At 38.6% G+C, this 24,249-nt stretch overlaps 1 protein-coding gene across 4 annotated transcripts; it reads left to right on the forward strand.

Moving 5' to 3' along the window:
* The first annotated feature begins 1,130 nt into the window (after window positions 1-1,130).
* BicD (Microtubule-associated protein Bicaudal D) lies at window positions 1,131-23,675 on the forward strand. 4 transcript variants are annotated; one of them, XM_073086473.1, is made up of 12 exons: window positions 1,133-1,504; window positions 1,887-2,027; window positions 14,064-14,288; window positions 14,720-14,957; window positions 15,266-15,423; window positions 15,791-15,934; window positions 16,516-16,813; window positions 17,351-17,491; window positions 17,960-18,148; window positions 19,836-20,093; window positions 20,375-20,541; window positions 21,083-23,675. In XM_073086473.1, the coding sequence occupies exons 1-12, from the start codon at window positions 1,289-1,291 to the stop codon at window positions 21,155-21,157; spliced, it is 2,250 nt and encodes a 749-aa protein (XP_072942574.1). In that variant the 5' UTR covers window positions 1,133-1,288; the 3' UTR covers window positions 21,158-23,675. The 4 variants fall into 4 exon arrangements, 1 of the variants encoding a protein (XP_072942574.1); XR_012103422.1 differs by lacking the exons at window positions 20,375-20,541; window positions 21,083-23,675 and adding an exon at window positions 18,830-19,442 and having other exon boundaries at window positions 1,131-1,504; window positions 19,836-19,972; XR_012103423.1 differs by lacking the exons at window positions 20,375-20,541; window positions 21,083-23,675 and adding an exon at window positions 18,830-19,442 and having other exon boundaries at window positions 1,131-1,504; window positions 16,519-16,813; window positions 19,836-19,972.
* Window positions 23,676-24,249: the final 574 nt, after the last annotated feature.

The following is a 24,249-nucleotide window of genomic DNA, read 5'->3' on the forward strand; positions in this document are numbered from 1 at the left end:
GTGAATAATTTATAGTAAAACTAGAGGTGCCCGCGGCTTCGCCCACATTTTAAAGAAATAATATGACATACATAAAACGGAAAATTTGTACCTGCATTGGAATGACAGTGGTGCCATCTGTCGAAAATTTGTCTTACCAACACTCAAACCCTCGTGGGCTCTTGGACGACAACTTTGCTAAAGATCATCACTTGATCAAATGCATAGTTTCCGATTTTATACCTACTTACGAATTAAAAATTAATTAAAGAAACCTTTTCCCACGGTCTAAATTGTGAATATAAACCATTCTCAAGTCCGCTTGAACACACACAACAAATTTCATCAAAATCAGTCCAGTCGTTTAGGAGGAGTTCAGTGACATACACACGCACATAAGAAATATATATATAAAGGTAATATAAATTATATATAATAAATAAATTATTCAGTCTCAGCTTATTTTACTTTTGTGTAAATGCCTACCACATAGTGTCGCCATTGCCTAGGGTTGACTGGCAGAGAATGCCAGTCACGATCAACACTATTAATCTTTGCATAAAAGCTCCGTAAAGTTTGTTATGGAAAGACATTTCCGTGTCTATTCCAACCAATTCAGAAGTTAGTAATTTGATAAAAAAAATGGCAATCGTGCATCGAAGAATGTTATGACTCACGAAATGGTTATATACCAAATCTTATACGGTAATATGTGATAGTATACGGATGGTTACTATTAAGTACATACTGATGTTATATTAGACTATGCTCAGGTATAAATAAACATTACGAACTAATAGTTGCGATTTCAATTTGAAATTATATTTTCGCTAATACGATTACTATTTTTTTAATTACGAGTTCGCTACGTTACCAGTATGCTTCTTACCCCATTATATTTCGATTCCCGCCAAAATATTTAAAAACTTTGACACTTACAGATTAGTTCACGTTTTTATATTACGTTCCGTTTCGTTATTATTTTCAGAATTTATATAAAGATACGTTTTGTAGAATAATGGTTTTGATTAGCATTTTGCCATTGTTTTAATTTAAATACTACAATCCAGACAACATCAATCCAAAAAATAATAGTCATATAAGTTAATAATCCAATTAGCTCAAAAGCCTTCCATCCGGGCCAAAGTCACAAAAAAGGTGCTGGCATCGTCGCGAGCGAGCTGTCAAGACGTTATACTTTTGTTGAGAGAATGTAGAACCATTGATTTACACGTTTTATCGTTGTTTTTCTGAAATTATTTACTTTGTTTATGAAGTTTTAGTAGTAAAGCCGTCTAACTGTCACACGATGGCAGCCACGGCTCACAGCGATGTGTCGATCGTGGAGTTAAAGGTGGAAATCGAGAGGCTAAGTCGAGAGCTCGACCAAGCTAGCAGCGAGAAGATCCAGTCAGCACAGCTGGGTCTCGTGCTTCTGGAAGAGAAGAGTGCGCTGCAGCAAAGATGCGACGAGCTCGAGAGCCTCTACGAGAACACAAAACACGAATTGGAGATCACACAAGAGGTTAGCTGGCCTACATACCATATATTTTCACTTTTCATGCCTTAATGGATACATTAACGTGCGAAAACGGTAACTTCAAAATGTTCTTTCATCTTGTATTCATCTGTTGGTCTACTTTCAAAAATGTTAAATGAAATTAATGTACCAATTATAACCTGAATTTATATGACATAAAGTTTTAATTGTCTAATAATTACTTAACTAATAATACCAACATGAATTTACAAAATATATTTAGTGCCTAATTTTTTTTCTTACTTGTATCACTGAATCTAACCAATAATGCAAAGCATAATAATGTACTATAATGACTATGTATGTAAATCTTGACCATATTAAACTTCATAAAACATAGTTCCTAATGGAAAAGTATCTCTTGTAGGCGTTAATGAAACTGGACACAACTCAAAAAGTAACGACACAAAGTGGAATAGAACAGGAAAATGCCCTCCTCAACGAATCTGCGGCTATGGAAAGCTCCCTCACACTACAAATTATTGAACTTGAAGGAGAAACAAAACAGGTCAGTAATATATACTTTTTTTACTTTATAAATAACTATAATTTAATAAAAAATAAAGAATAAAATATTGAAGTTACTTTTATAGATGATTTGTAATATCTTTTAATATTTATTGAATAAATGAGATACTTATATTCATGCTTGCAAATAGAAATGCAGCTCACCTGATGTTAAGGAAAAAAACATTTCATGAAATTCAAGAAGCCTTAATTTAATCAAATGCATTCCTCCCATGAGTTGTGAGTTATAAAGTTACCCCTCTTTGAAGGTGATAGAATAAGTATGATTTGAACATGCAGGCACCACCACTCTTATTTCTAGTGTCAAACAGTTCTTGCATTCCGGAGGTTCTCAAAAATAGCAATGCATATGTAATGGGGCTTGGTTGACCCCTGTAGACATAAAAATGGAGCCTTAGGGGGTTGTCCATTGGCGGCAGTGACCACTTAACATCAGGCGGTCTGTTACTACTTGTTTGCTACTTTAATCAACACTAATATTACAAAGAGGAAAACTTTGTGTTTGTTTGGTTGTAATGAATAGGCTCAAAAACTACTGGACTGATTTTAAAAATTCTTTCACCATTCAAAAGCTACATTATCTACGAGTAACATCGCCTATATTTTATATGGAATATATTTGATAAATAGATTTTGAGGTGGTACAAAGTTTTCCAGGTCAGCTAGTCTTATAAAAAATGTTGACTAAACTATTGTAATCTGTATGATACAAGTGTAAAGTAAAACTTTAACTTCTACACTTATAGCCACACATAAGATTTTTAGGAGGTATAAAGTACTCATACAATAATGGGTATAGAACTTTAAACATCTCGAGACCCTGAAGAAAACCCTAAATTCATTAACCTTTCGTGTGCCAGACTGGTATGGTGACCACAAAATTATTCAGATGTAATATGCATATGAGTACAATACCTGTAATAAAATATTGCATAATTTTCATAGTCAAAGTATTATATTTTGAAGTATTTTTATATAAATTTTATAGTAGTAATATGTTGCTAATTACAAGCGAGTGGTAAAATGATTACCTCTACAAATTGATGTCGGAACAATACCATTTTGATTGTAATCATAATAATTGTAACTATGATTTTTACAAAGCAAACTAAAACAATAGAATCTCCAACAGTAAATGCACTTCACCTGTCATGACTAAATCCACTTAGATCCATAAATACATAATTGGATTATTTATAAAAGTGGACTAACGTTAGAGTGCTATTCTGAATTATATGGACATTTTACTGATAATCTAGGGATTATAAAATTTACATTAACTAGATATGTGGTAATGCATCAGCCAAGTTCTTATGAAAAAGATCTGGTGGTTAAATTTCTGTTACTAAAACATGTATTGTAATAAAGTGGTGAACAACTTTTAAATCATTCTTGCTTTTCAGTTTCTATCCTATATCTATACTAATATTATAAAGAGGAAAACTTTGTTTGTTTGTTTGATTGTAATGAACAGGCTCAAAAACTACTGGACCGATTTTAAAAATTCTTTCACCATTCGAAAGCTACATTATCCACGAGTAACATAGGCTATATTTTATATGAAATATATTTGATAAATAGATTTTGAGGTGGTACAAAGTTTGCCAGGTCAGCTGCAGTATTGTATATAAAGTTGAGACTATTTTTTTTTATTACCAAGAAAGTTACAAATGAAAATGAATTTTGTTATTTCTTCTTCTACAAACGTCAATATTCATCCCCCCTTTTTACATTGTGACTTTCACTAGTAAATTAATATGCAATCATTTTTTAAGACTTACTCATTGTTAAGCAGATTTAGACAAAATTATACAAGAAAGTTATTGCATAAGTAGACTATTTAGCTCCATAAATTTCAGATCATTAATATTATTACATCATTAATGTGGCCATGTTGTTTCTTTGTGTGTAATATATTAATATGTAAATAATATCATATGAAAATGAATATAGAAAGCTGTAATGTATTTTGTCAAACATTAGTTATATCTGAAGTATTCTATTTGGATTTGGTAACTTGTTCTTTACTGGCGCGCGCGGTGTTCCCGTGCGCACCTCAAAGATGAGCGGATGGAGTAAACTCCAACTCCATCCTAAACGGAGACGGGCCCTGCTGTGGGCAAACGCCGCCGGGACCGCGGACGAATGCTATAACATCGTGGGGTTTTAGCCGGTAAGAGTCCGGCATATCCTCTCAGCTGCCCTCCCGGCAGAGAGGAACCCGTAGGGGTTTCCCCACGTAAAAAAAAAGAAAAAAAAATGGCCTTATAGCCCCATTTTTCATTTTTCTAATATATTTAAACTTAACCATATGAGAATGAACATCATGACGATTTACCTACACAAAATTGTCATGTAAAACTTATTAGTATACATACCGTAAATTTAAAGCACATAGCACCCTTCACGAACACGTAACTAATTGTATGATTATCTTGGAACATTAAGTCAAGTGAATTGTTACTTGGAGTAACAATTGCTAATTTATTCCTGGCTAGATAATGAAAGCGACTTTTGTATTTTATCACTGTAATGTATTCCGCTTTTTAAGCAATCGTGTCTCGTTAACCATGTAATATTTTGGCTCTCTGTAATGTTAATTTTGAGAATATTTTAAAATATTTTTTCTTGGTATAGTAATTTTTTTAGGCAAATAAACAATATTTAAGCAAAATAATAACCTTATTTGCCTTAGTTGGCTTGCACATATTTGCATAGAGTCAAAGTATTAAAAATATTTTTCTAAATATGATTGTCTGTCTCGCTGTATAGGCCAATGGAAAATATATGTATTTTGCAAACACAATGAGAGGAACCAAACTTTTAACCCAAAAATAAATATATTTTTAGCTGATCCTTCAATGCAATTTTAAAAAAATTAACATTAATAAAAAGTTGTTGATTGTCATACAATTAACTGAACAAGATATACCTACCTCATTGTAAATTGTATGTGACACGAGTCACTTAATAAGGCACATGAGCAAGCGCAGGGTTGATAACCGTATAAAGATTAACGGCAATGGCAAGTGGAAGTGGAGCCGAGTGCCGTTTAGTGTCCCTTCCTGGCTGAACTCAAACTGTTGTAAGCGTGTCATTATCTTATTACTGCTGCGTTTGCCCAGACACATCTGACGAATTATGCCTACGCCCGTTTAATCAAATGAGAGCAATTGATGTGAATCATCGCCGGACCCCCGATCAGTGCGCGCGGGACGTCGTTTTGAGCACACTATAACATCTTTTCGTGCAAGAAAAGTCCTATTTATAGTCCTGATTGCAGAACAATCGCTCCTCACGAGACGATCCTCTCCAAGGCGTCATAACCGGCATAATTCCTTTCAGTCACAATTTTCGACGGAGCTGAAAGGTTCTCCGCGGCCCGTGATGTAATGCCGCGGATGGCGTAAGCGCAGCCACAGTTAATCCATAACACTGGTCCAGAAATAAATTTTTATTCGGCCGGCCTTGATTCACATGTTCCCGCACTAGTCAATGGTGTGAGGGATTCACGAATGCATTAGAGTGGTGTGGTGGAAGTATCGCCTGAATAATGCGGACTATATCGCGTCGGTGCCAAATGCGCGTGCGATAACGTTGTGAATTGTGCATAGCTGTGGAATGTGGGTGTCATTAATCGAAAATGAGTGAAGGTGAAGAGGTATTGTGTATATTTTATATGTTAGATATAGTATATTTGCTGACAGGCCTCTGTCCTGTTGAACATCTATCAAACTCTACTCGTATTTCAAGTAAAATATGGGCACTGTTTACTTTGATAATGGAACATTGTTGATGTTTGTTTGTTGGCCCGACGCCAGCGGAACAACCAGGTTTGACCCATTTATAGCATCGCCATCACACGTTAGCGATTCCATAGTCCTGGAACTGGCAACTTCATTTCCACGATAAATCTCAATAATTTAGGCGTACAGCTGCTCTGTGTGTAAACTGTTCAAAACTTCCGACAGATTTTAATAACACGAACTCGTTTGAACTCTGAACAAGTTTATTTCTTTTAACGCTCGCCTGCAATATTAAATGAAACTATAGAAAGGAGATGCGAATAATTTATTTATAGCTCCTTCCGGTTTCCGCGTAACGTTAATAGCCGTTTTGTATTTTTTGCTAAAGCGCTAATAAGTTTGCATAATGTGCAAGGCTGCGATAAATCAGGTCAATTCTGTTATCACCAACCGCCGCTTAGAAGTAACTGGTCATGACTCACGCCACATATGCCACATTCATAATTTATCACATTCCGCAAACCTATTCCATGTACTCTAGCTGTACCATGCGTATATACTATCTCCCGTCTTCGTGCAGCTTTAATTACCTGAAGCCAGGCTGCGTCCGGTCTCTACCTCTTATTTTATTCATCGAGTTTGTCAGACTAATCCAAGTTTGTAATGAGTTGTCTAGCTACGACACTGTCAGTGACACATGGTAATGAATACGTCTAAAGAGGTCGTAGTTCTGTGGCACTGGCGACAAATTTCATAGGATCAGCCACTAGTAGTATTTTTCAAGTTTCCCCGATTAAAGCCAGGGAAACTTGAAAGATACTACTACCAAGCGGTAAGCCAACCGGTTTACCGGTTGGTTCCTGAGGCATACGGGCAATTTAATACAAACGACAGTTAGGTTAGTTACTGGAATGGTAAAGTATAAGTATGGGCTTCCTTTTTAGTGTACGAGAAGTCTCAAGTAAAGGGAATTTAATGTAACAAAACCAATAAACCTTGCTATCTTACTCATAGGGGCACGTTGGTCTCGCTCACGTTATAGAACAGGTGATAAGGAAATTATTGTTTCTGTAATGGAAATCGGAACTATTCAATATAGTACATTACAATACGAGGACGAAAAATTTTTTTCTGACAAGTGTGAGTTTGCAGGCCGAGCCGCAGGCGAGGACTGCAATCACACGAGTCAGAAAAACATTTTTCGTCCGCGTGTTGTATAAAATTTTATATTACGGGGTCGGAAATGGGGGTTTTGCGCACGCGAAGCGTGCGTTAAACGTCAATTTACGCACGCCGTGATATAAATTATATTTTTTCACATGAGCATGATCGCATATGTAACGTTATAAAAACATAACATAGCGTTAATAATTGTCATGAACCCTCAGTTTTTCTAAATTATCTAGAACTATAGATTGGATTCTAGTTGCACAAACAACATAATTTTAAGCTATATTTTCGACTTGAAGGAGGAGAGACAATAATAATAATTAAAACGAATAAAATAATTAAAACGAAAAAAATATATAATTATTAAGTAGCCTTAAGATTATTTTTGTCTAGGTTTTTTTATGACTAATATGTTGTGACGTTAATTTTTATCGTGACAAGACTGGAAAACTAGGCTGACAATACTGAATATCAATATTTTTAAGCAAGAAATAGTTTCGTGAAATCATCGTACTTTAGAAGGTAGTTCGAAAATTCGAAATTTTCAGTTGCAACTAGTGAAATATTACCTATATTTATCAAGAGGTTTCGTGTTGATTTAAAAATCTTAAAGTTGGTTTAGATCATGACAAATTCAAGTTCTCATAAGGTAAAATTGTGAAGTATTTTTTAATAAATTCATTAATATTTAAATACATAATCTGGTGATATAGCATAGCCACGTAGTTATACGTGGCTATGCTATATATGGAAGACATAAAATGTTTTCATTTCATATATTTCATAGTTTTTGAACAACATATCCAATATTTAATTATGTAGATAGTTATATATTCGGTGTACCACTTTTCCTAATAAAAATGGCAGTAGCGATGGGCGGCAAAATTAAATTAAGAATTGGTGATGACGTGCAAAATCTGATGCAAACGATTAATTAACGGTAATCATTTTCACGGTCGTTTTAATTACGTCGTAATTGTCTGTATAATCAAGAGCACCTCATGATTGGTAATGTGTGCCTAATTGAATTTGAGATACATGGATAGTAGATAATATTCTACATGTTATGTAGTTGATATTGAGTGTTTGTATAAACTGCTTCAGTAAAGATTGTAAATCATAAGACTAAATTCTTTTCGTTCCTTTTTATCTCCCAGTCGGTTTATTATATCTGTTAGCGAGTAATATACACAAAAGATTATGATGAAGTCCGTTATTTGATGCAGAATGTATATATTTATACGCTAAGCAATAGTGATTAACTTAATTACAAATTTATTTTCGGCTTTTACTTATAACATTGCTTTAAAATTTGTTATTAAAATTTCCAGTATAAAAATCTGTCATTTTTCTTAAAAAAATACAAAATAAAGTTGATAGACAGTTTAAAATTTTTTCAGCGATTTTCAATATTTAAAATTATCTCACATCATGTCAAAAACGAAAGAGAGAACATAAAGGTTGTTGTTATTTTTGAGTATATATTGTTCCTATATACATAAACAAATTTTTAACGAATTATATAACGGATCAACGTCAGCATCCATATTGATTTTTAAATTCATATTTATTTAAATCTAAATCGTATTCCAATTAAGCCGCCCAACTTTTTCCTTTTGTACAAGGACACTCAAACCAAGTGCCCATTAATGTACAAAGCGACCAAGTACCGAAAGTTAACAATTGTAAAGCAGATTTGCGGTTTACGAGTGCTGCCGTCGCATTATATCTCCTCGGGAGCGCCGGCGGAGCTGAGAGCCGCAAAAAAACGCGACAAGGGGTTTTTGTCGAACGAGAGACAGTTTTTATTAAATCATCGTTCGCCTCGCGTACCTATCTGTGTTCTAAAGACTGAATGATACCTACCGCTTGGTAGGCGATTAGATAAATGAATAAAGTCTGGGCGTCTTAACCTCAAATCGGGAGGTCCGAGGTTCATATCCCACTCACGCACCTCATTTTTCAAAGTTATGTGTGTAATGGAAACTATTTGTCACTTGTTTTAACATTGAAGGAAAACACCATGAAGAAACCTACACGCCTAAAAGTTTAAAAAAAACATGTTTACAAGGTGTGTGTGAAGTCCGCCGATTCGCACTTGGCCAGCGTGGTGGACGATGGCCAAAACCTCTCTCATTCAGCCGTGCCGTGGTTGACGAACCGGGGTATAGTCTACATTTAATTTCAATACAAGCCCCTTTTTCGACACTTATAATATTATGTTTATTTGCGTCACACCAAAATATAAAAGCATGTTTTATAGTTTTGGCCTGCTGATTTCGAACGGGTGAATGTACTTCGTCGGGAACTTGACAGTGAATGATACTTAAAACTCGCAAAAATCTAGACATTTTCGTGAAAATTTACAAGCTGTGCAGTTTTTGGATAAATGGGAGCAAGTGACAAAATTTTCCACCATGTTCTTCCAGTCAGTACCTAATATTGGTAGAGATGCTGAATTTATTTATCTTAAAGCAATATATTTATTATCTCTATGGTAGATTTCTGTAAGTATCCATAAGTTTCGTTACGTTTTGTGTAGCACTAATAGTCATAGCCATCCTGGAATTCCTTGTGTGCTGAGGCAATAATACACATTGAACGCACACACGCACTCACACCTGGAACAATAAAAAATCTTAACTCATCAGTCATATCTGGTCCAGGCAGGCTTGGAATAGACTTAGATTTTTTTCATTACCCTGTATGGCCTGGTTAGGGATGCCTGGAACTCTGCTTGTTAGGCCAACCGCTCTGCCAGGCGGATAATCATAACGTACGATACAAAAGGAACAATTCATGTTATGTATTCCACTGATTGTGTGTTAAATGTTCCGCACATCCACGATACGTTTGGAAATGCAGCTCCATTTTCGTTTCTCATTTTCTGATATTTATATTTCCCTCATCGCATTACCGCAACGGTACGCTATGATGCTCGAAAAGCATTCTCTTAATTTGAACATACTCGGGACTTGACCCACTACGCTCTACGCCGCGGCTTGTAGTTTGTAGGCCGCTTTATAAATATGTAATAAAAACTGTAGTTGAGTTCCGTATAATGAATTCGCGCGCTCTCGTTACGTTTTCAGTAATGCTTCAGTCAGATAATATTTTAGAAGTGACAGTAATTAATTTTAACGTGGTAGGTCTTTGTATTTTGACTGGTAGCATCCTCGTTACATTCTACAGAGCCACATAATCCCTATTATACCAATACCTATTATACGTAGTGGTGGATTTCAATATTATTCGTAGATATGGATTTGTAGATGTGGTAGGCTTTCCTTTGACTGAGGTTATAATAGAACCGAATCTAATATTCGAATCGAACCGCACGTTTGATTAATTACCTAGAATTTCGCTTTGATATGATTTGAACACATCGTTTATTAAATTGTAATTAAATGTCAAATACCACTGATCTTGTACGCACTGCATATTTGATCCCGGGACTCAAGTTGCCGAAAAGAAATCTTTTGAGTTTTCCTCATTTAGATATTTAAAAAGGAAAGCTAAAAACGTAATACAATTTTACGCATATTTTACCGACTTCATGTACACAAGTACAAGTCTTAATTCGAGAGATTGGTAGGCTCAGGGGTCAAGACCCAGGCACCTTATTTTAATTCATTATAATTATTGGTTTAATTTAAACGTGCACCCCTTCGTATAATTATTAACGTAACGAAAAATTACGTGTGGACAAAACTCCCTCACAGTCGTAAATAATGTCAATATGTTATGTTAATTAAAAAAAGACAAAGGAGAATTGTTTATAGTCATGGTGTGGCGTGTCAGACTGTCTTTTCACGCCTGTCCGGCCGCGCCCTGTGTCGCTAGTTTTAGCCACCAATCAGCTAAGAGCCAATTTTGTAGGCACCTAGACTAATTGGTAAACCCACATTGCGTACATACTCGTATTTCTCCAAAAACCTAGTGCACAATATAAACGACGCCCGTAATAATATTCATATAAAATTTCGGCACAGTCAATGGAAGTAGAAAATTGAGTTACAAAATCTGTAATGTTTGTAAAAAACTTAAAAAAAGTAATTTCATTTGAATAGGTACTTTTTGCACCTTGTTTTTGTTAATATAAATAGCGTTGAAATATTTTTACATCATGTCACCAAGTCTATTGATATTTATACTTATAAAGGTTTAGGAAAAAAATATTTTTAGATCTGACTGAACTCAAAGCTTACGTACCTACCTACATTCGATTACTTCATTTAGCCAAGGGCGTGACAGCCGCGAGGGAGTGTACTGTGTAGAGTTCAAATACAATTTATATTTACGCCCTGACTACAAAATGAACGGTATACACACATGTTTTATGTACTACAATAATTATATTATAAATTTGATTATTTTAATCATTACCAACTTCGAAAAAGGAGGAGGTATGGGTAATTATGTTCGGGTGTACCGTACCTATCATCCATCTAATTCGTAAAGGTTATTGATACGATTAGAATTTACATATACATACCTACATTGTAATATACTCTTACATACCGTAACCATACACATTAAAATGTATAGTGATATTAATCTCATCTCACGTAACAGACAATAATAACATACTATGAAACAATTATTGTGAGAGCTTTAAAAATACAGTCTATTTCAGTAAAAACTCGCTAGTTCGTGTAAGGTTAATGAGAGGGTTACTGGCTTATATTTATTGTACAAACACCAGCGCCGTAATTACTTAAAGCAGGCGCAGTTGAAACTTTGCTCCCAATTGCGACGACTGTAAACAGTCGCGTGGCGGCCTGAAAGGAAAGTTCTGTTTATTTGGTTAACGAAGTAACGAGTAAACGTAGACGTGAGTCGACCGCATATCCATTCAATTTTATGCTCATTTATCCTACAAAAAATAAGTTTCAGTAAATCCACAAAGTCGAAACGTTCATGCTATGGATAGGTAGATTTGCAAGTCAATGATTTAGTAAACTTATTGTATTCGATGGTTTCTTAAGAAATTCAATGTGAATGGGAGCATTTGTCATAGCTTGCGAAATGTTTTCATTGGCTCCAGTCCATATTAGATATGTGGTCCATTCAAGCTATCCGTTTCGTATTTACATTAATAAAACACCCACTAACGCGTATGAGTTAATGTGGACTGTATTTAGACTGTTGTCTATAACACTACTCTTATAGGTTTACCAGGTGTGTAGGCAGTCACAGATGTCGGTACGCATTATTAATTAATATTTGATTAAAGTATTTAGCTGCAGCATATTTCCAAAGCTCGGGTCTTCTCGATAATTAATTAAATGTGGATTGTATACCGTCACCTGCTTTAATGCATGCATGGATCCGGATTAATGGGTTATGCGGTTTTTTAAACTCGTCTTTAAGAAGGAAAACGTCTGGTGCCTGCGTGTTTAATAATAATTTGTAATAATGATAATGAATACAGCGCGCGTAGAAATTATGAATTGAGGTTTAATTAAGTAGGTTTATCCGTCTGCTTGACCAGAACCACGAAACAAGAGTTTAAAGAACTTTGCACATCTTTTATACCTTTCATTTTATTAAATTTAATTTGCGTCTATTCATTACACTGCGTGCATTGATGCATGCTTACTTACCATGTCCGTTTTGAGTCCAGAAATTGAAAGTTAAATATCGCTTTGGTCCGTTAGGAAGTTAATTAATAGTCGGAAATGGCCGTCTGGAAACTCGATCGATTTACGTGTACGTCGAGACCCAATCTCGCAATGTACAATTTTTAATCCGGTATTTCGAAATCGTACATTTCCCGAGAAATTCGAGATTGCAAATCCTAATAATCAATTTCGAATAAATGTTATATGTACCTACTCAACGAAGTCCATTCCCTCGTTGTGGCATTGTGAACTCAGCGCATCTTTCATCCTATTTAAAGTAGGATTTACCTCGCGTTTTCCGATAATCTCTTTATGCCACTACTATAAACTTGGAAGTTAGTGATTTATTGAATCACTTAAAGAATTTTACGAAGGTTCTTGGTTAGAATTCCGAAAGCATGTGTGTATGTAAGACATTATGTTTCGCATAAGTGTAAATATTGCGATTTAAATTTGTCTGTATAGTTATTGCCATGAAGCTTGTTTAAAAATAGTAGATTAAGTTTGTCTGGTTTCTGTTTGACTTCGTTAATGTTTGCCGATATTATGATCGTCAGCAAATGAGAAATCAAAACAATAGAACAAATCTCCGCTCCGATATATTCTTACCTGGTATTTTAGTTTTTTACTAAATACATAATCATAGTTTCTTCACAATATCTCACTTTGTAAGAAACATTATCCGCTTGATGTAAATCAAGTTATATGGCGCTACCGATACGATACTTAAGGAAATTCAATTACCACTCACTACGCCTTGTGTTATTGACAACATTAAAAGTAAATATGAACATAAAAACATGAATTTATTAGACACTGCAACGTTATTAATAGAATATACTTATTTTACATTAAAATATAGGATACTAGCGACTCAAGAATTTATGACAAAATATATTTGTGCAGCATGTGGCACGCAGTGAATCACGTTGCGAGTTAATCTTAAAATGATATTAGTCATCTGCATCGATTATAACGACATGTGGAGACCATGAATACCGGCATAGATCACGCTTGTGTCATAAGGATTAAACTCTCAAGGAATTTCATCGTTTAGAATGTGATTAAATTATTTCATCATTGTTTTATTACATTGTCTACTGTAAAGCTTGTCTTCTCCTGTGTTAGAGCTTGCTGATACTTCTATGTTAGCGATATTATTTATATGATTATGTTTTAATTGTTTTTGTACGTACACATTATTTATTTTATAACATGCAATAAAATTAAACGTAAACCTGTATTTATAGATTTATACACGGCCATCTGCAAAACCACTTAAACGATTTCATTTTAATTTTGTGAATGATAGTAATCGGATAATTAGTTCCAGCTTAAAAAGTAGAATACTTTTTGACCCAACAGGTGGTGCAGTCACTAACATGTGATTTTTTAATGGCAGAATGTCTTTCGGAACCCACTTGTTAAAATGTAAAAAAAAAAAACAGTTTGATACGAGCTCTATATTGTTTCCAGTTACGACATGAGCTCGAGCGCGTGATCAGCGAACGGGATCGCCTACTTGCAGAGAGCTCAGAGCTCGGCGCGGACAAGGCGACGCGCGAGTCCGAGCGGGCGGCGTTACGCGCTGAGTTGCGTGAGGCGCGCCAGAGGGAACACAGGCTACAGCTCGACATCGGAGACTTGGAGGACGAGAACATATCGCTACAGAAACAAGTCTCCGCGTTACGGTCCTCACAGGTTTGTTTTTGGTTTCGTGTGAAGCGTCTGTGGGTGCGGTTGCGGTGAGAGTGAAATTTTAAGGTATTTTTAGTGAAATTTAACTCTACAACGTACTTACCGGAAGGTTTATCATTAGATCGTCAAGTTACTGAGCTGCACACTGTTTTTTATTTTCTTTGTTACAGTTGGCTCAATCAGCTCAATTTAATTCATGTAGTGTCCTACATTAAAGAACTTGAACATTGGACAAAAATGTTGCCAAAAGTATTTGATTTAAAACCATAGTTGGAGATTTTTTTACTTTAAAAATTTAATGAAGTTTCAAATCTTCATTGTGGTTAAAGTCGGGTTAAATTATTATTTTAATCGGCTATACCTATAATTAGAACCTTGTAGATAACTTCTTAAATACGTAATTAGAACTAATACTCATTGGACTTTTTCTTCAGGTTGAATTTGAAGGTTTAAAACATGAAGTTCGACAATACCGGGAAGAGGCGGAGACGGCGCGGGCAGCGGCCGACGAGACCGCTGCGCTGCGCCGCATCGCTGAACGACAGCTCGCCGAAGCGCTGGAAGCGCTGCAGGCGGAGAGAGAAGCCAAGTTTGCCGCTAAGAAGGAACTCGATGCTCATCTTAGTAGAGAAGCAGCGTATAATATTACGAATTTGGCGTACAGTATACGAGGTATGTTAAGAAATGTTTGTTGCTAAGATTTTTGTGAACGGGACTGGAGCGTCGATAGTTCAACTGACAAATGTGCTGGGAATGGTCTATGGGTAAAATACTTAGACTTGTCTAGGAGACAGGATACTTTTATTTCTTCAGACATTTTCTTTTCAATTATACATGCGCCTATTCTCACTCGGGTCAATGCCCTCTCGAACGAACTTCCTGGGTCCGCCATTGAGGTTATTAGGTGGATTGCATTCGATTGCAATTTTAAATATAGCTGCATGTTGTCCTTTAATGTCATAAAAATCTGGTGTCGTCAGGTATGCCGGACGACAGCGCGGAGGAGGAGGGCGAGGCGGGAGGTTCGGGCGCGGGCGAGCTGTCCGTGGGCGACCACCACGTCGACCTGTTCTCCGAGGTGCATCTGCACGAGATCTCCAGGCTAGAGAAGCAGCTCGAACAGGCACACAACGAGAATGTAAGTGATTCTGTTATTTAACGAGTCATAACTGAGTAGCTTATTAACAAAAGTATAAAGAAAGATTACGTTTTAGCGGGTTTAGTGGTGTCATATATTGATCTAGCATATAAATTAAACTGATATTCATTTCTGGTTTAAAAAATCGCACATCTTTCTCGCTTAATTTTTAGTTACCTAAATTTAAAAATTGAAGGTACACAATTCGTACTATCCGTTCTTATTGCTTATTGGTAACTGATTCAGTAATTAATAGTATTAAAATTAAATGAAACGCATTGCTCGTTTTCCAGATTTTTTTATGTGAAAAGCTTAAAAATAAATGGTTTATATTGTCATTTGAAAGTTGTTTTATATGTGTCTTCAGAGTCAGTTGTCTGCGGCGATGCGCGCGGCGCAGGCGGCGGCGGAGGGCGAGGGCGCGGCGGCGGCGGCGCTGCGGGCCGGGCTGGCGCGCGCCGCCTCGCGCGTCGCCGCGCTGCACGACCTGCACGCCGACTGCGCGCCCATCGTCAGTATACACACACGCTTCATCTTATGCTTGTTCAATACGCATGATAGCATATTAGAATCGTTTTAGAAGAAATAATAGGGTATAGTTGTAAAGCAGTGATTACCGGGGTTAAGAAACTCGGCCTCTCGAACGAGGGGTCCGAGGTATACCCCGCAGTAGGACATAATGGATTGATGACTTTCACTAAAGTTGTAAATGCGTTTAAACAAGTTTGTATTTTGTACATTTGCTTTTATATAGAGGATTGGGTCTTAATGAATTCATAGTTAATTTTATTTGGCTTCACGACATGGGCCAGGTGTCCGATTTTCACAACAATAAAACGAATTGTAATCGCTATAACTTGTTATAGTTTAATTACTTTTATTTCACGACAAATCAATTAGATTCTAAGATTTTTTGAAAATTTCATGTCAACTATTGATTATTATAGTTACTTGTGTGTATGTGATAGAATAAATTAGATCCGTATATGCCAGTCAATATTGACTAGGATTGGGTCAATTATGTAAATTAACAACAGCAAAAGTGTTCTACTTTACCTTTTGTTCAACGTCTATTCAACCTCGTATCCTCAGGAGGACGACAACAAGTCGGACAGCGGCATGTCGGGCGTGTCGAGCGTGTCGAGCATCACGCAGGGCGGCATCGCGGCGCGCGCGGCCAAGTGGCTGACGTGGTGGCGCGTGTCGGGCGGCGAGCTGGCGTCGCTGGGCGCGGCGCTGGCGGAGCTGCTGGGCGCGGGCGCGCCGGAGGGCTCCGCGGCCGCGCTGCAGCGGCAGGCGCTCGCCGCGCTCTCCGACCGCGTCGCCGAGGCCGAGCTGCGCTGCGCCGCGCTGCAGGCCGACGCGGACCTCCTGCGCACGCTCGCCGGAGGTAATACTATCCATCCATCCATCCATCCATCAGCTTCTACTAGTCCACTGATAGACATAGGCCTCCCCTAATCTGCGCCACTCCGACCGGTCTTGAGCCGTCTGAATGCAGAAGTTACCCGCCGTCCGCTGTAGGTCATCCGTCCACCTGGTCGAAGAGCGTCCTGTACTCCTTTTGCCGAGACGTGATCTCCGGAGGCAATACTATAACAATTAAAGCTTCATGATTGATCTTTTTCTCTGCGAAGTAGTGCATGAGGGTTAAAATAAACTTTTAAATAATCAATACACAGTTTACATGTAATAGGTATTAGTGAACAAAATACAGAGCCGAAAAGAAGGACTAGATTTGAAATGTGTTAGTTTCAAACAGAATAAACATCGATGTTCTATTGTCTTCTATTTTTATTGAAAACAAAATAACAAAATCATAAATTTCACCGATTGCACTGATTAACCATTATAAATTCGATAATATTAAGTTTCAACATTATTTTATAATGTATCTTGAATTAAAATATCATCGATGTGTTCGCAGGAGCGGGTCGTGCGTTGTCGGCAGCGGCGCCTGCGCTTACATCAGCAGCGGAGACGCTGGCGCAGCTGTACCACCACGTGTGCGCCGTCAACGGCACGCAGCCCGAGCGCCTGCTGCTCGAGCACGCCGGACAGGCTGACGGTAACGCACCCGCTATTTTATCATTTATTACATTATATATCTCTTGGTGTAAAAATAATGACATTTTAAATTAATAAAAAAAATTGCTCATTTATTCCACACACTATGTTGTGAATTTGTTCTGCAACAAGGAAAGGGACCATCTCTGGCCATCTTCATTACATTTAAAAAAGGTGAGAAGTTTCAAAATATATTTATCTGACAATTTATAAGTGTTCCAATAACAAATTAAGTATTTTATGTCATCCTACATATTATAGATTGTAGATACTTCACGACTACCAGTGTAACGGAGCGTAGCCATTTATCAAGCATTATTAGAAGGTAGAACCCTTTGTGGTTCGACTCCGGCGGCACCAACGCCACACCTATCTATGCCTCATAATAGCAGCGTTAAGGTCGCCCGGCAGGATGCTTATCTTTCCATTACAATTTTTTCTTAAGTTCTGTTATTTTGTATGTTATCAGGTCCCGGATCGGACGGTCGGTCGGTGGAGGAGGAGGCGCTGGCGCTGGCGGCGGGCGAGCTGGAGGGGCTGCGCGCGGCGGCCGGCGTGGCGCGCTCCGCCGACACGCTGCTCGACCAGCTCACACACCTGCGCGCCGCGCTCGACACCGCGCTCGACTCCCGCCTGCGACAGGCGCAGCCGACGCAGGGTAATGCACACACACATACAAACATGAATGCACACATACATACACACATGAATGCACACACATACATTCACACTTGAATGCACACGTATACTTGCGCACACCCACTCGGGTATACACGAGTATGCACACGCTCGCGCATACATGTATAGTCCGCGCCAAAATACTAATTGGCTCTGAAATTATTACGCGTAGGTTTAGTAAGTATATACTCCGTACGTAAGGGCACACTAAACTGCGCTTTGTACCAGTGTGCGAGAGCGTGCAGCGGATGGTGCCTTTGGGGGCTGTCTACGTCCCGCTAATATCTGCAATTTGCTATTGACACGCGACTCGTTTCTATATTCGGAACGGACTAGCAATCTGGCGCGGACTATACGCGAGCGCAACTTAAAATACACGCGCAAATACTCAAACATGTGCAAAATCCTTCAAAATTACATATATACGCTTAATTTTGCACGCGCATCTTCAAATACACGCACACAAGCACTGAAATACGCGTGTACGCATTAAACTTACACACCCATATACTTAAATATGCGAAAACACCCTTAAAAATACTCAGTCACACGCACAGATCAGAGCGTGATTTCATAAGTCGCAGTTACAATATCCCTAAATCCACTCATAAATGTTATCAACCCATTAACATTATAATAATATTCGTTTTGTATTCCCCAGAACCTAACCGATCCCAATACTTCCCGTCGAAGGCTAAACAAATAATAAACAAGTCCATAAAAAATGCAAAGGACCAAACTAACTCTAAAATTAAACACGCGGATACGAGACGCAAGTTACATGATTTTCTAAAAACATTTGAAGTGAATCATCCAGCAGATATAAAAGAAATTTGTACTGGACGCACAGTCAAAGAAATAACGAGCTACTTTGAAAATATATCTAAAGTTACGCCTGAAAACATTAACGATTTATGTTCCGATAGTAACATGACATGTCATGGTGAAAACGTCTCTATTACTTCTGTAACTGGTACTAATATCGCTTACAAGAACGGGCAAAGAAGCGCAAATAATTTCGCAAGAAAGTCCAATTCTATCAAATGTAACGTTAATTTTCACGCTGTGTGGAAAGATGCGCTGTTGCAAGGCAGGAGTTTTTACTTTAAGAGAAGTAGCGTAACTCAAAATAAGAAGTCGAGAAATGTAACTAATTTTATTAAGGAGTCTTGCAAGTCATGTCTTGTTACCTGCCTCCTAATGCTACAGTATATATTATGAAGCTATCCTACATATCCTGTTCCTGTATCCCTATGACATATTTTATAAATAAGGTAATATAATGTTAAGTCAATTACATACATTTATTAGTTATGTAGGTTAGGTTAGGTATAAGTAGTTTATGTATTTGTAATATGTACATTAGGTGCTATATGAGCGAGGTACATAAAACCTTCATTACGCAACATTTAGATACTCGCCGAATACAGACGAGCAGGAGCGAATATGTGTATGAAAAAATTTTCTTCGGAAGTTTTTACTCCTCGCTACGCATTGTCCGTTCTCGGTTAGGCGTAAGTTTTTTATTACGACTCAAAATATAATGCCTCTGTATTCCTGAAACTCATCTTGTTCGACAGCTTATTTGGTAGATTGTTCACAAGTATCTAAATGTTACCATTCATTAATTTACTGAGAAAAATACTTTATATTCGCGTGTTCCACAGCAATGGAGTCGGAGGAGCGCGGCGCGGAGCTGGCCGAGCTGCAGGAGCAGGTGATCAAGCTGAAGTCGCTGCTGTCGACGAAGCGGGAACAGATCGCCACGCTGCGCACCGTGCTCAAGTCCAACAAGAACACGGCCGAGGTGGCGCTCGCCAATCTCAAGTCGAAGTACGAGACCGAGAAGACGATCGTCACCGAGACCATGCTCAAGCTGAGGAACGAGCTCCGGCTGCTTAAGGAAGACGCGGCTACTTTCTCCAGTCAGTATTTTTTCTATAAGTTACAAAAGAGTATGATTTTAAAATAAGAATTTTTAATATGATTTTTTAAATTTTCTAGTTTTCGGCAGATTTTTTAAAAGTATGAATTATTGTCCATCCTAATATTTTAACCCTTTCAGTGAAAATTCGTTGACAATCATTTATTTTATTATATTGCAAAAGTGTTCATTAATTAATAATTGACAAATTTTAAACAAAGTGAAGTTATAAGTTGTTCGTTCGAGTTCTTTTGATATAATCGCGGTGTTGCATGTGTGCAGGTTTGCGCGCGATGTTCGCGGCGCGGTGCGAGGAGTACGTGACGCAGGTGGACGAGCTGACGCAGGCGCTGGCCGGCGCCGAGGAGGAGAAGAAGACGCTCAACCAGCTGCTGCGGCTCGCCGTGCAGCAGAAGCTCACGCTCACGCAGCGCCTTGAGGAGCTCGAGGTAGGCTTTTGCCGTTATAAGTGACGGTTGTCTGTTTCAGTTTTTGTTTGACAATGAAACTTTTGAATGTGGTAGAACCCCTTGTTTGACTGTGTTTGACTCCGGCGGCACCACCGCCACACCTATTTTTGCCTCATAACAGCAGTGTTAAGCGCTTCTGTGCTCTGGTTTGAAGGATGGTAAGGGAGACATATTTTTCCGAGGCGTTCCAGTTTATTTCTCAGGCGTAGCGGTGCATCTGTTGCCTACCTCAGGTAGAAATATCTAATCCTATCTAGGGATGATTACAGATGTCCATGGGCGGCAGTAGCCACTTACCATCGGGTGGACTGAATGTTCTTCTGCTATTCCTATATTACAAGAAAAAAACACTCTTGGTAGTTCGACTTCAGAGTCTTCATGATCACACCTCCTTCTGCCTTATAATATTAGACTTAATGCTCTGTTCTGGGGTCTGAACAGTAACATTTGAGAAACAGGATCATATTCACAACATTTTGTGGTCGTTGACGGTAGTTGAGAGTTGCATGTGTGCGTGCAGGTGGACCGCGAGATGCGCACGCGGCGCGTGCCGAAGGCGGCGGGCGCGGCGCGCGCGCGCGGGCGGGACTTCTAGCGACTGGTGCTGGCGCTGAAGGCCGCCGCCGCCGCCCTGCGCGCGCTGCTGCGCCCCGCGCCGCCCGCGACCGACTCGCACTGAACTGATGGACTCCTTTTGTAATCGTTCTTATATAGGAAACTAACTGAACTATTTGTACGTTTTGTAAGATAGACAGAGAAGTGTAGTGCGCGCCCGGCGCACCGCGCGCCGCCGCGGCCGGCGAGCCGCGCGCGGTGCCCGCGCCCGCGGTGTGACTCGCGCGACGCCCCGACCTCCCCGTTGTTGTTGACGCGCCGTTATTTATGTGTTGCACGACTGAAATGATTGTATTTATTTTTAATGAAATATTTTTGTAATGCGACCGGCCGGCGCGCCGCCGCCGTCGCCGCGCCCCGCCCTCGCCGTGCGCGAGATGAAAATTTTACTATTTATCGTTACGCCTACGATCGAGCAGAAAAGTGTAACCGTGCAACGTTATTTTTTATTATATACACGTTTAAAAGGTGAAATCGTTCGATTCGTATATATGTACATATTATAGAATCCTCTACTCGATACGAATGTTTAGTACGTCCAAGAAGAGAATCTAAATTTACTCATCGATGTCCATCCATTGTGTGCGCAAGACTATGTAATCTGTTTCTGTAGTCGTACGTTCGTTGCGTTGTTGTGGCCCTCCGCCGACTACTTTCGTCCATCTTGTTCTAGTTGTATTCGTAGTTTTTCCGTATCGTTTTCGTTGACGTAATGTTGAGACTGCTGCGGCATCGCGCCGCTCGCCGCGCCGCGCCCCGCGCCCGTGCGGCCCCGTGCCGCGCCCGTGTCGTGCCCGTGCCGTGCCCGGTGCGGCCGGGTGCGGCGCGGCGCGGCGGGCGGCGGCCGTCCAGCGCACTCTGCCGTCCCGTGGCGACGCCACACGCGTCCATTTCTTGTCCATGGCCCGGTCGACCCCTCTATGTTTCTCATTCCCTCCTCGTAAACGACTTCTTATTTAATTCTTTGTAATTTTCTTTATGAAAGAAAACACGGCCGACCTCGGACGCTCGGCTGCTCAAAATTTGCTCACGAGGGTCGACCGGTGATCTATTGATAAGAGGAATTTTACGGAAGATTATTGTTGAGAATGTTGATGTTTTATCGTTTATGTTACTTGGCGTTCGCAGCTTCCCGTGATGAGATTGCGTGAAACCGGTCGATGACGTAGTCGTTCTGCCCCGGCGCTCGCCGGCCCTAGGCTAGTTCAACCGTTCCACGTAGTAAGGGCGCTCGCCCGTCGTAGTGTAGTACTTTTACTGGTTTAGGTGTAGCCCCGTAGGTAGTGTTGACCTTCGAGTATACTTCGTAGGTGACCCGCGCTTCGTCGAGGCGAGTAGTGAAATGATTTGCGATATTAACCGTTAGCATAATCGTTTCGCATAGCTCAAAGCGGTCCGCGCCGCACGAGGACCACGGCCTTGCATTTATTGTTTTTAGAATAATATTATTATTACCTATTAGCCTTTATCGTAGATCATTCTTCGTGTACTTAAACGATGGACTTACCATTTAGCGTTAGTGTATTCTTTTTTCGAGTATTATTTTTTCTTCAGTAGCTTAGCAGCAGACATCGTTTATGTATTGTTTATATCTAGTCACTGTTGATGCCGCACCGGTCCGCCGACGCGGCGTTGTTTCGACATAATAAATATATTATGGTATTGGTTGTAAACGCATATCCTTGTATTATTATCTTGCGTCCAATTTTGTCTGTTCACTACTTGTACATGTATTTTGAAGTTGTTATATTTATCTTGTTTATCTGACATGTTCATGTAATCGTGAATTATTTTTACACTTATTATAATTTTCGCGGTTGTTATCGTTGTATGGAGCGCGCCGCAGCCGCGATGTCTGCTGCCCGCGGTGGAGGTGTTATGAGCGATTAACCAAATATTATTTTCCTTATACAGTTTATGTAACACTTTATTAGATCACTTATTTTGCCTAGGCGTAGATTTTATTTTATATTAGAGAGAATTTATTATCTTTATTACCTAATATCAAATTATATGAAATGTCCGCTACTTTATTATTATATTGCAACATGAACTAAGTGATCGACAACTCGACGCATGATTGTTCCCACAGCTATCATCTTCGATTCGTTTTAATTTGTAGCTAAAGTATGCAATATTCATTATGTAGGCCTCGAACTTGCACAGTTTCTTGGTACACAAAGCACTTCTTGTTTACTTTCCTTTTTATTTTACAAGATGGCCACTTGTTCGCACTTGTTGTTTATAATATAATTTGTGTAATCCACCAGATTACATGTCTTTGCATAATTGAATCCCGACAGATTCGTAACGCATGAGCTTTCCAGAGTATAAATATGGTCGCATAATATTTACACAATTGTACTCCGACAATCGAATGAGCCAGCCGGGAACATATCATGACAGAGCGGATTTATTTTCAAACGTAAGGCACGCCGTGTTGTCGCAATGACTGATATGATTCATGTACGAGAATAATAAATGATATATTTAATAAATGTGTTTTAATTACATTATTACGATTTTGATAAAAACTAAAACTGCATCGTTAGTTTATAGACGTTGTATTTTTTTTTTCAAAATGAACTCGTCTATCGTTGTCATTAAGTTATAGACGGTGTATTTGTTTTTTTTTTAAAATGAACTCGTACGATTCTCGGCTAGGGATAAAGATATTATAATAAAGTAATGATGCAATTTTAGTTATTATTAAAATCGGTAACTCGTAACTCCTTTCATCATTTTTCGCTAATCCCTATAGTTTCGGATTTGGCCCTGAAGGCCTATTTGAAAAAATCACCCTGTATAGTTGGAAACACCTGATAAACTTTTCGTATCCGCGAATATTGTTTTCGATGAATTTTCCCACCAAATGAAACGAATATATAATATATTGTACAGTTTAAGTATGCCTTACCTCAACTTAATACACGATTTAGTAGAGTAATATATTTTGTTTTAATTGAAAACTTTAACGGACAATTATAAAAACTTATTGAATATCAGCATCAAAGTCGTAATTTTCGGTATACTGTATTTAGAAAATACCATACCAACTGGTATTGTTGATCG

Source organism: Epargyreus clarus, unplaced genomic scaffold (genome assembly GCF_041222505.1).
Source record: "Epargyreus clarus isolate Ecla_fem2 unplaced genomic scaffold, WU_Ecla_fem_2.2 ptg000024l, whole genome shotgun sequence".
Classification (NCBI taxonomy): domain Eukaryota; kingdom Metazoa; phylum Arthropoda; class Insecta; order Lepidoptera; family Hesperiidae; genus Epargyreus; species Epargyreus clarus.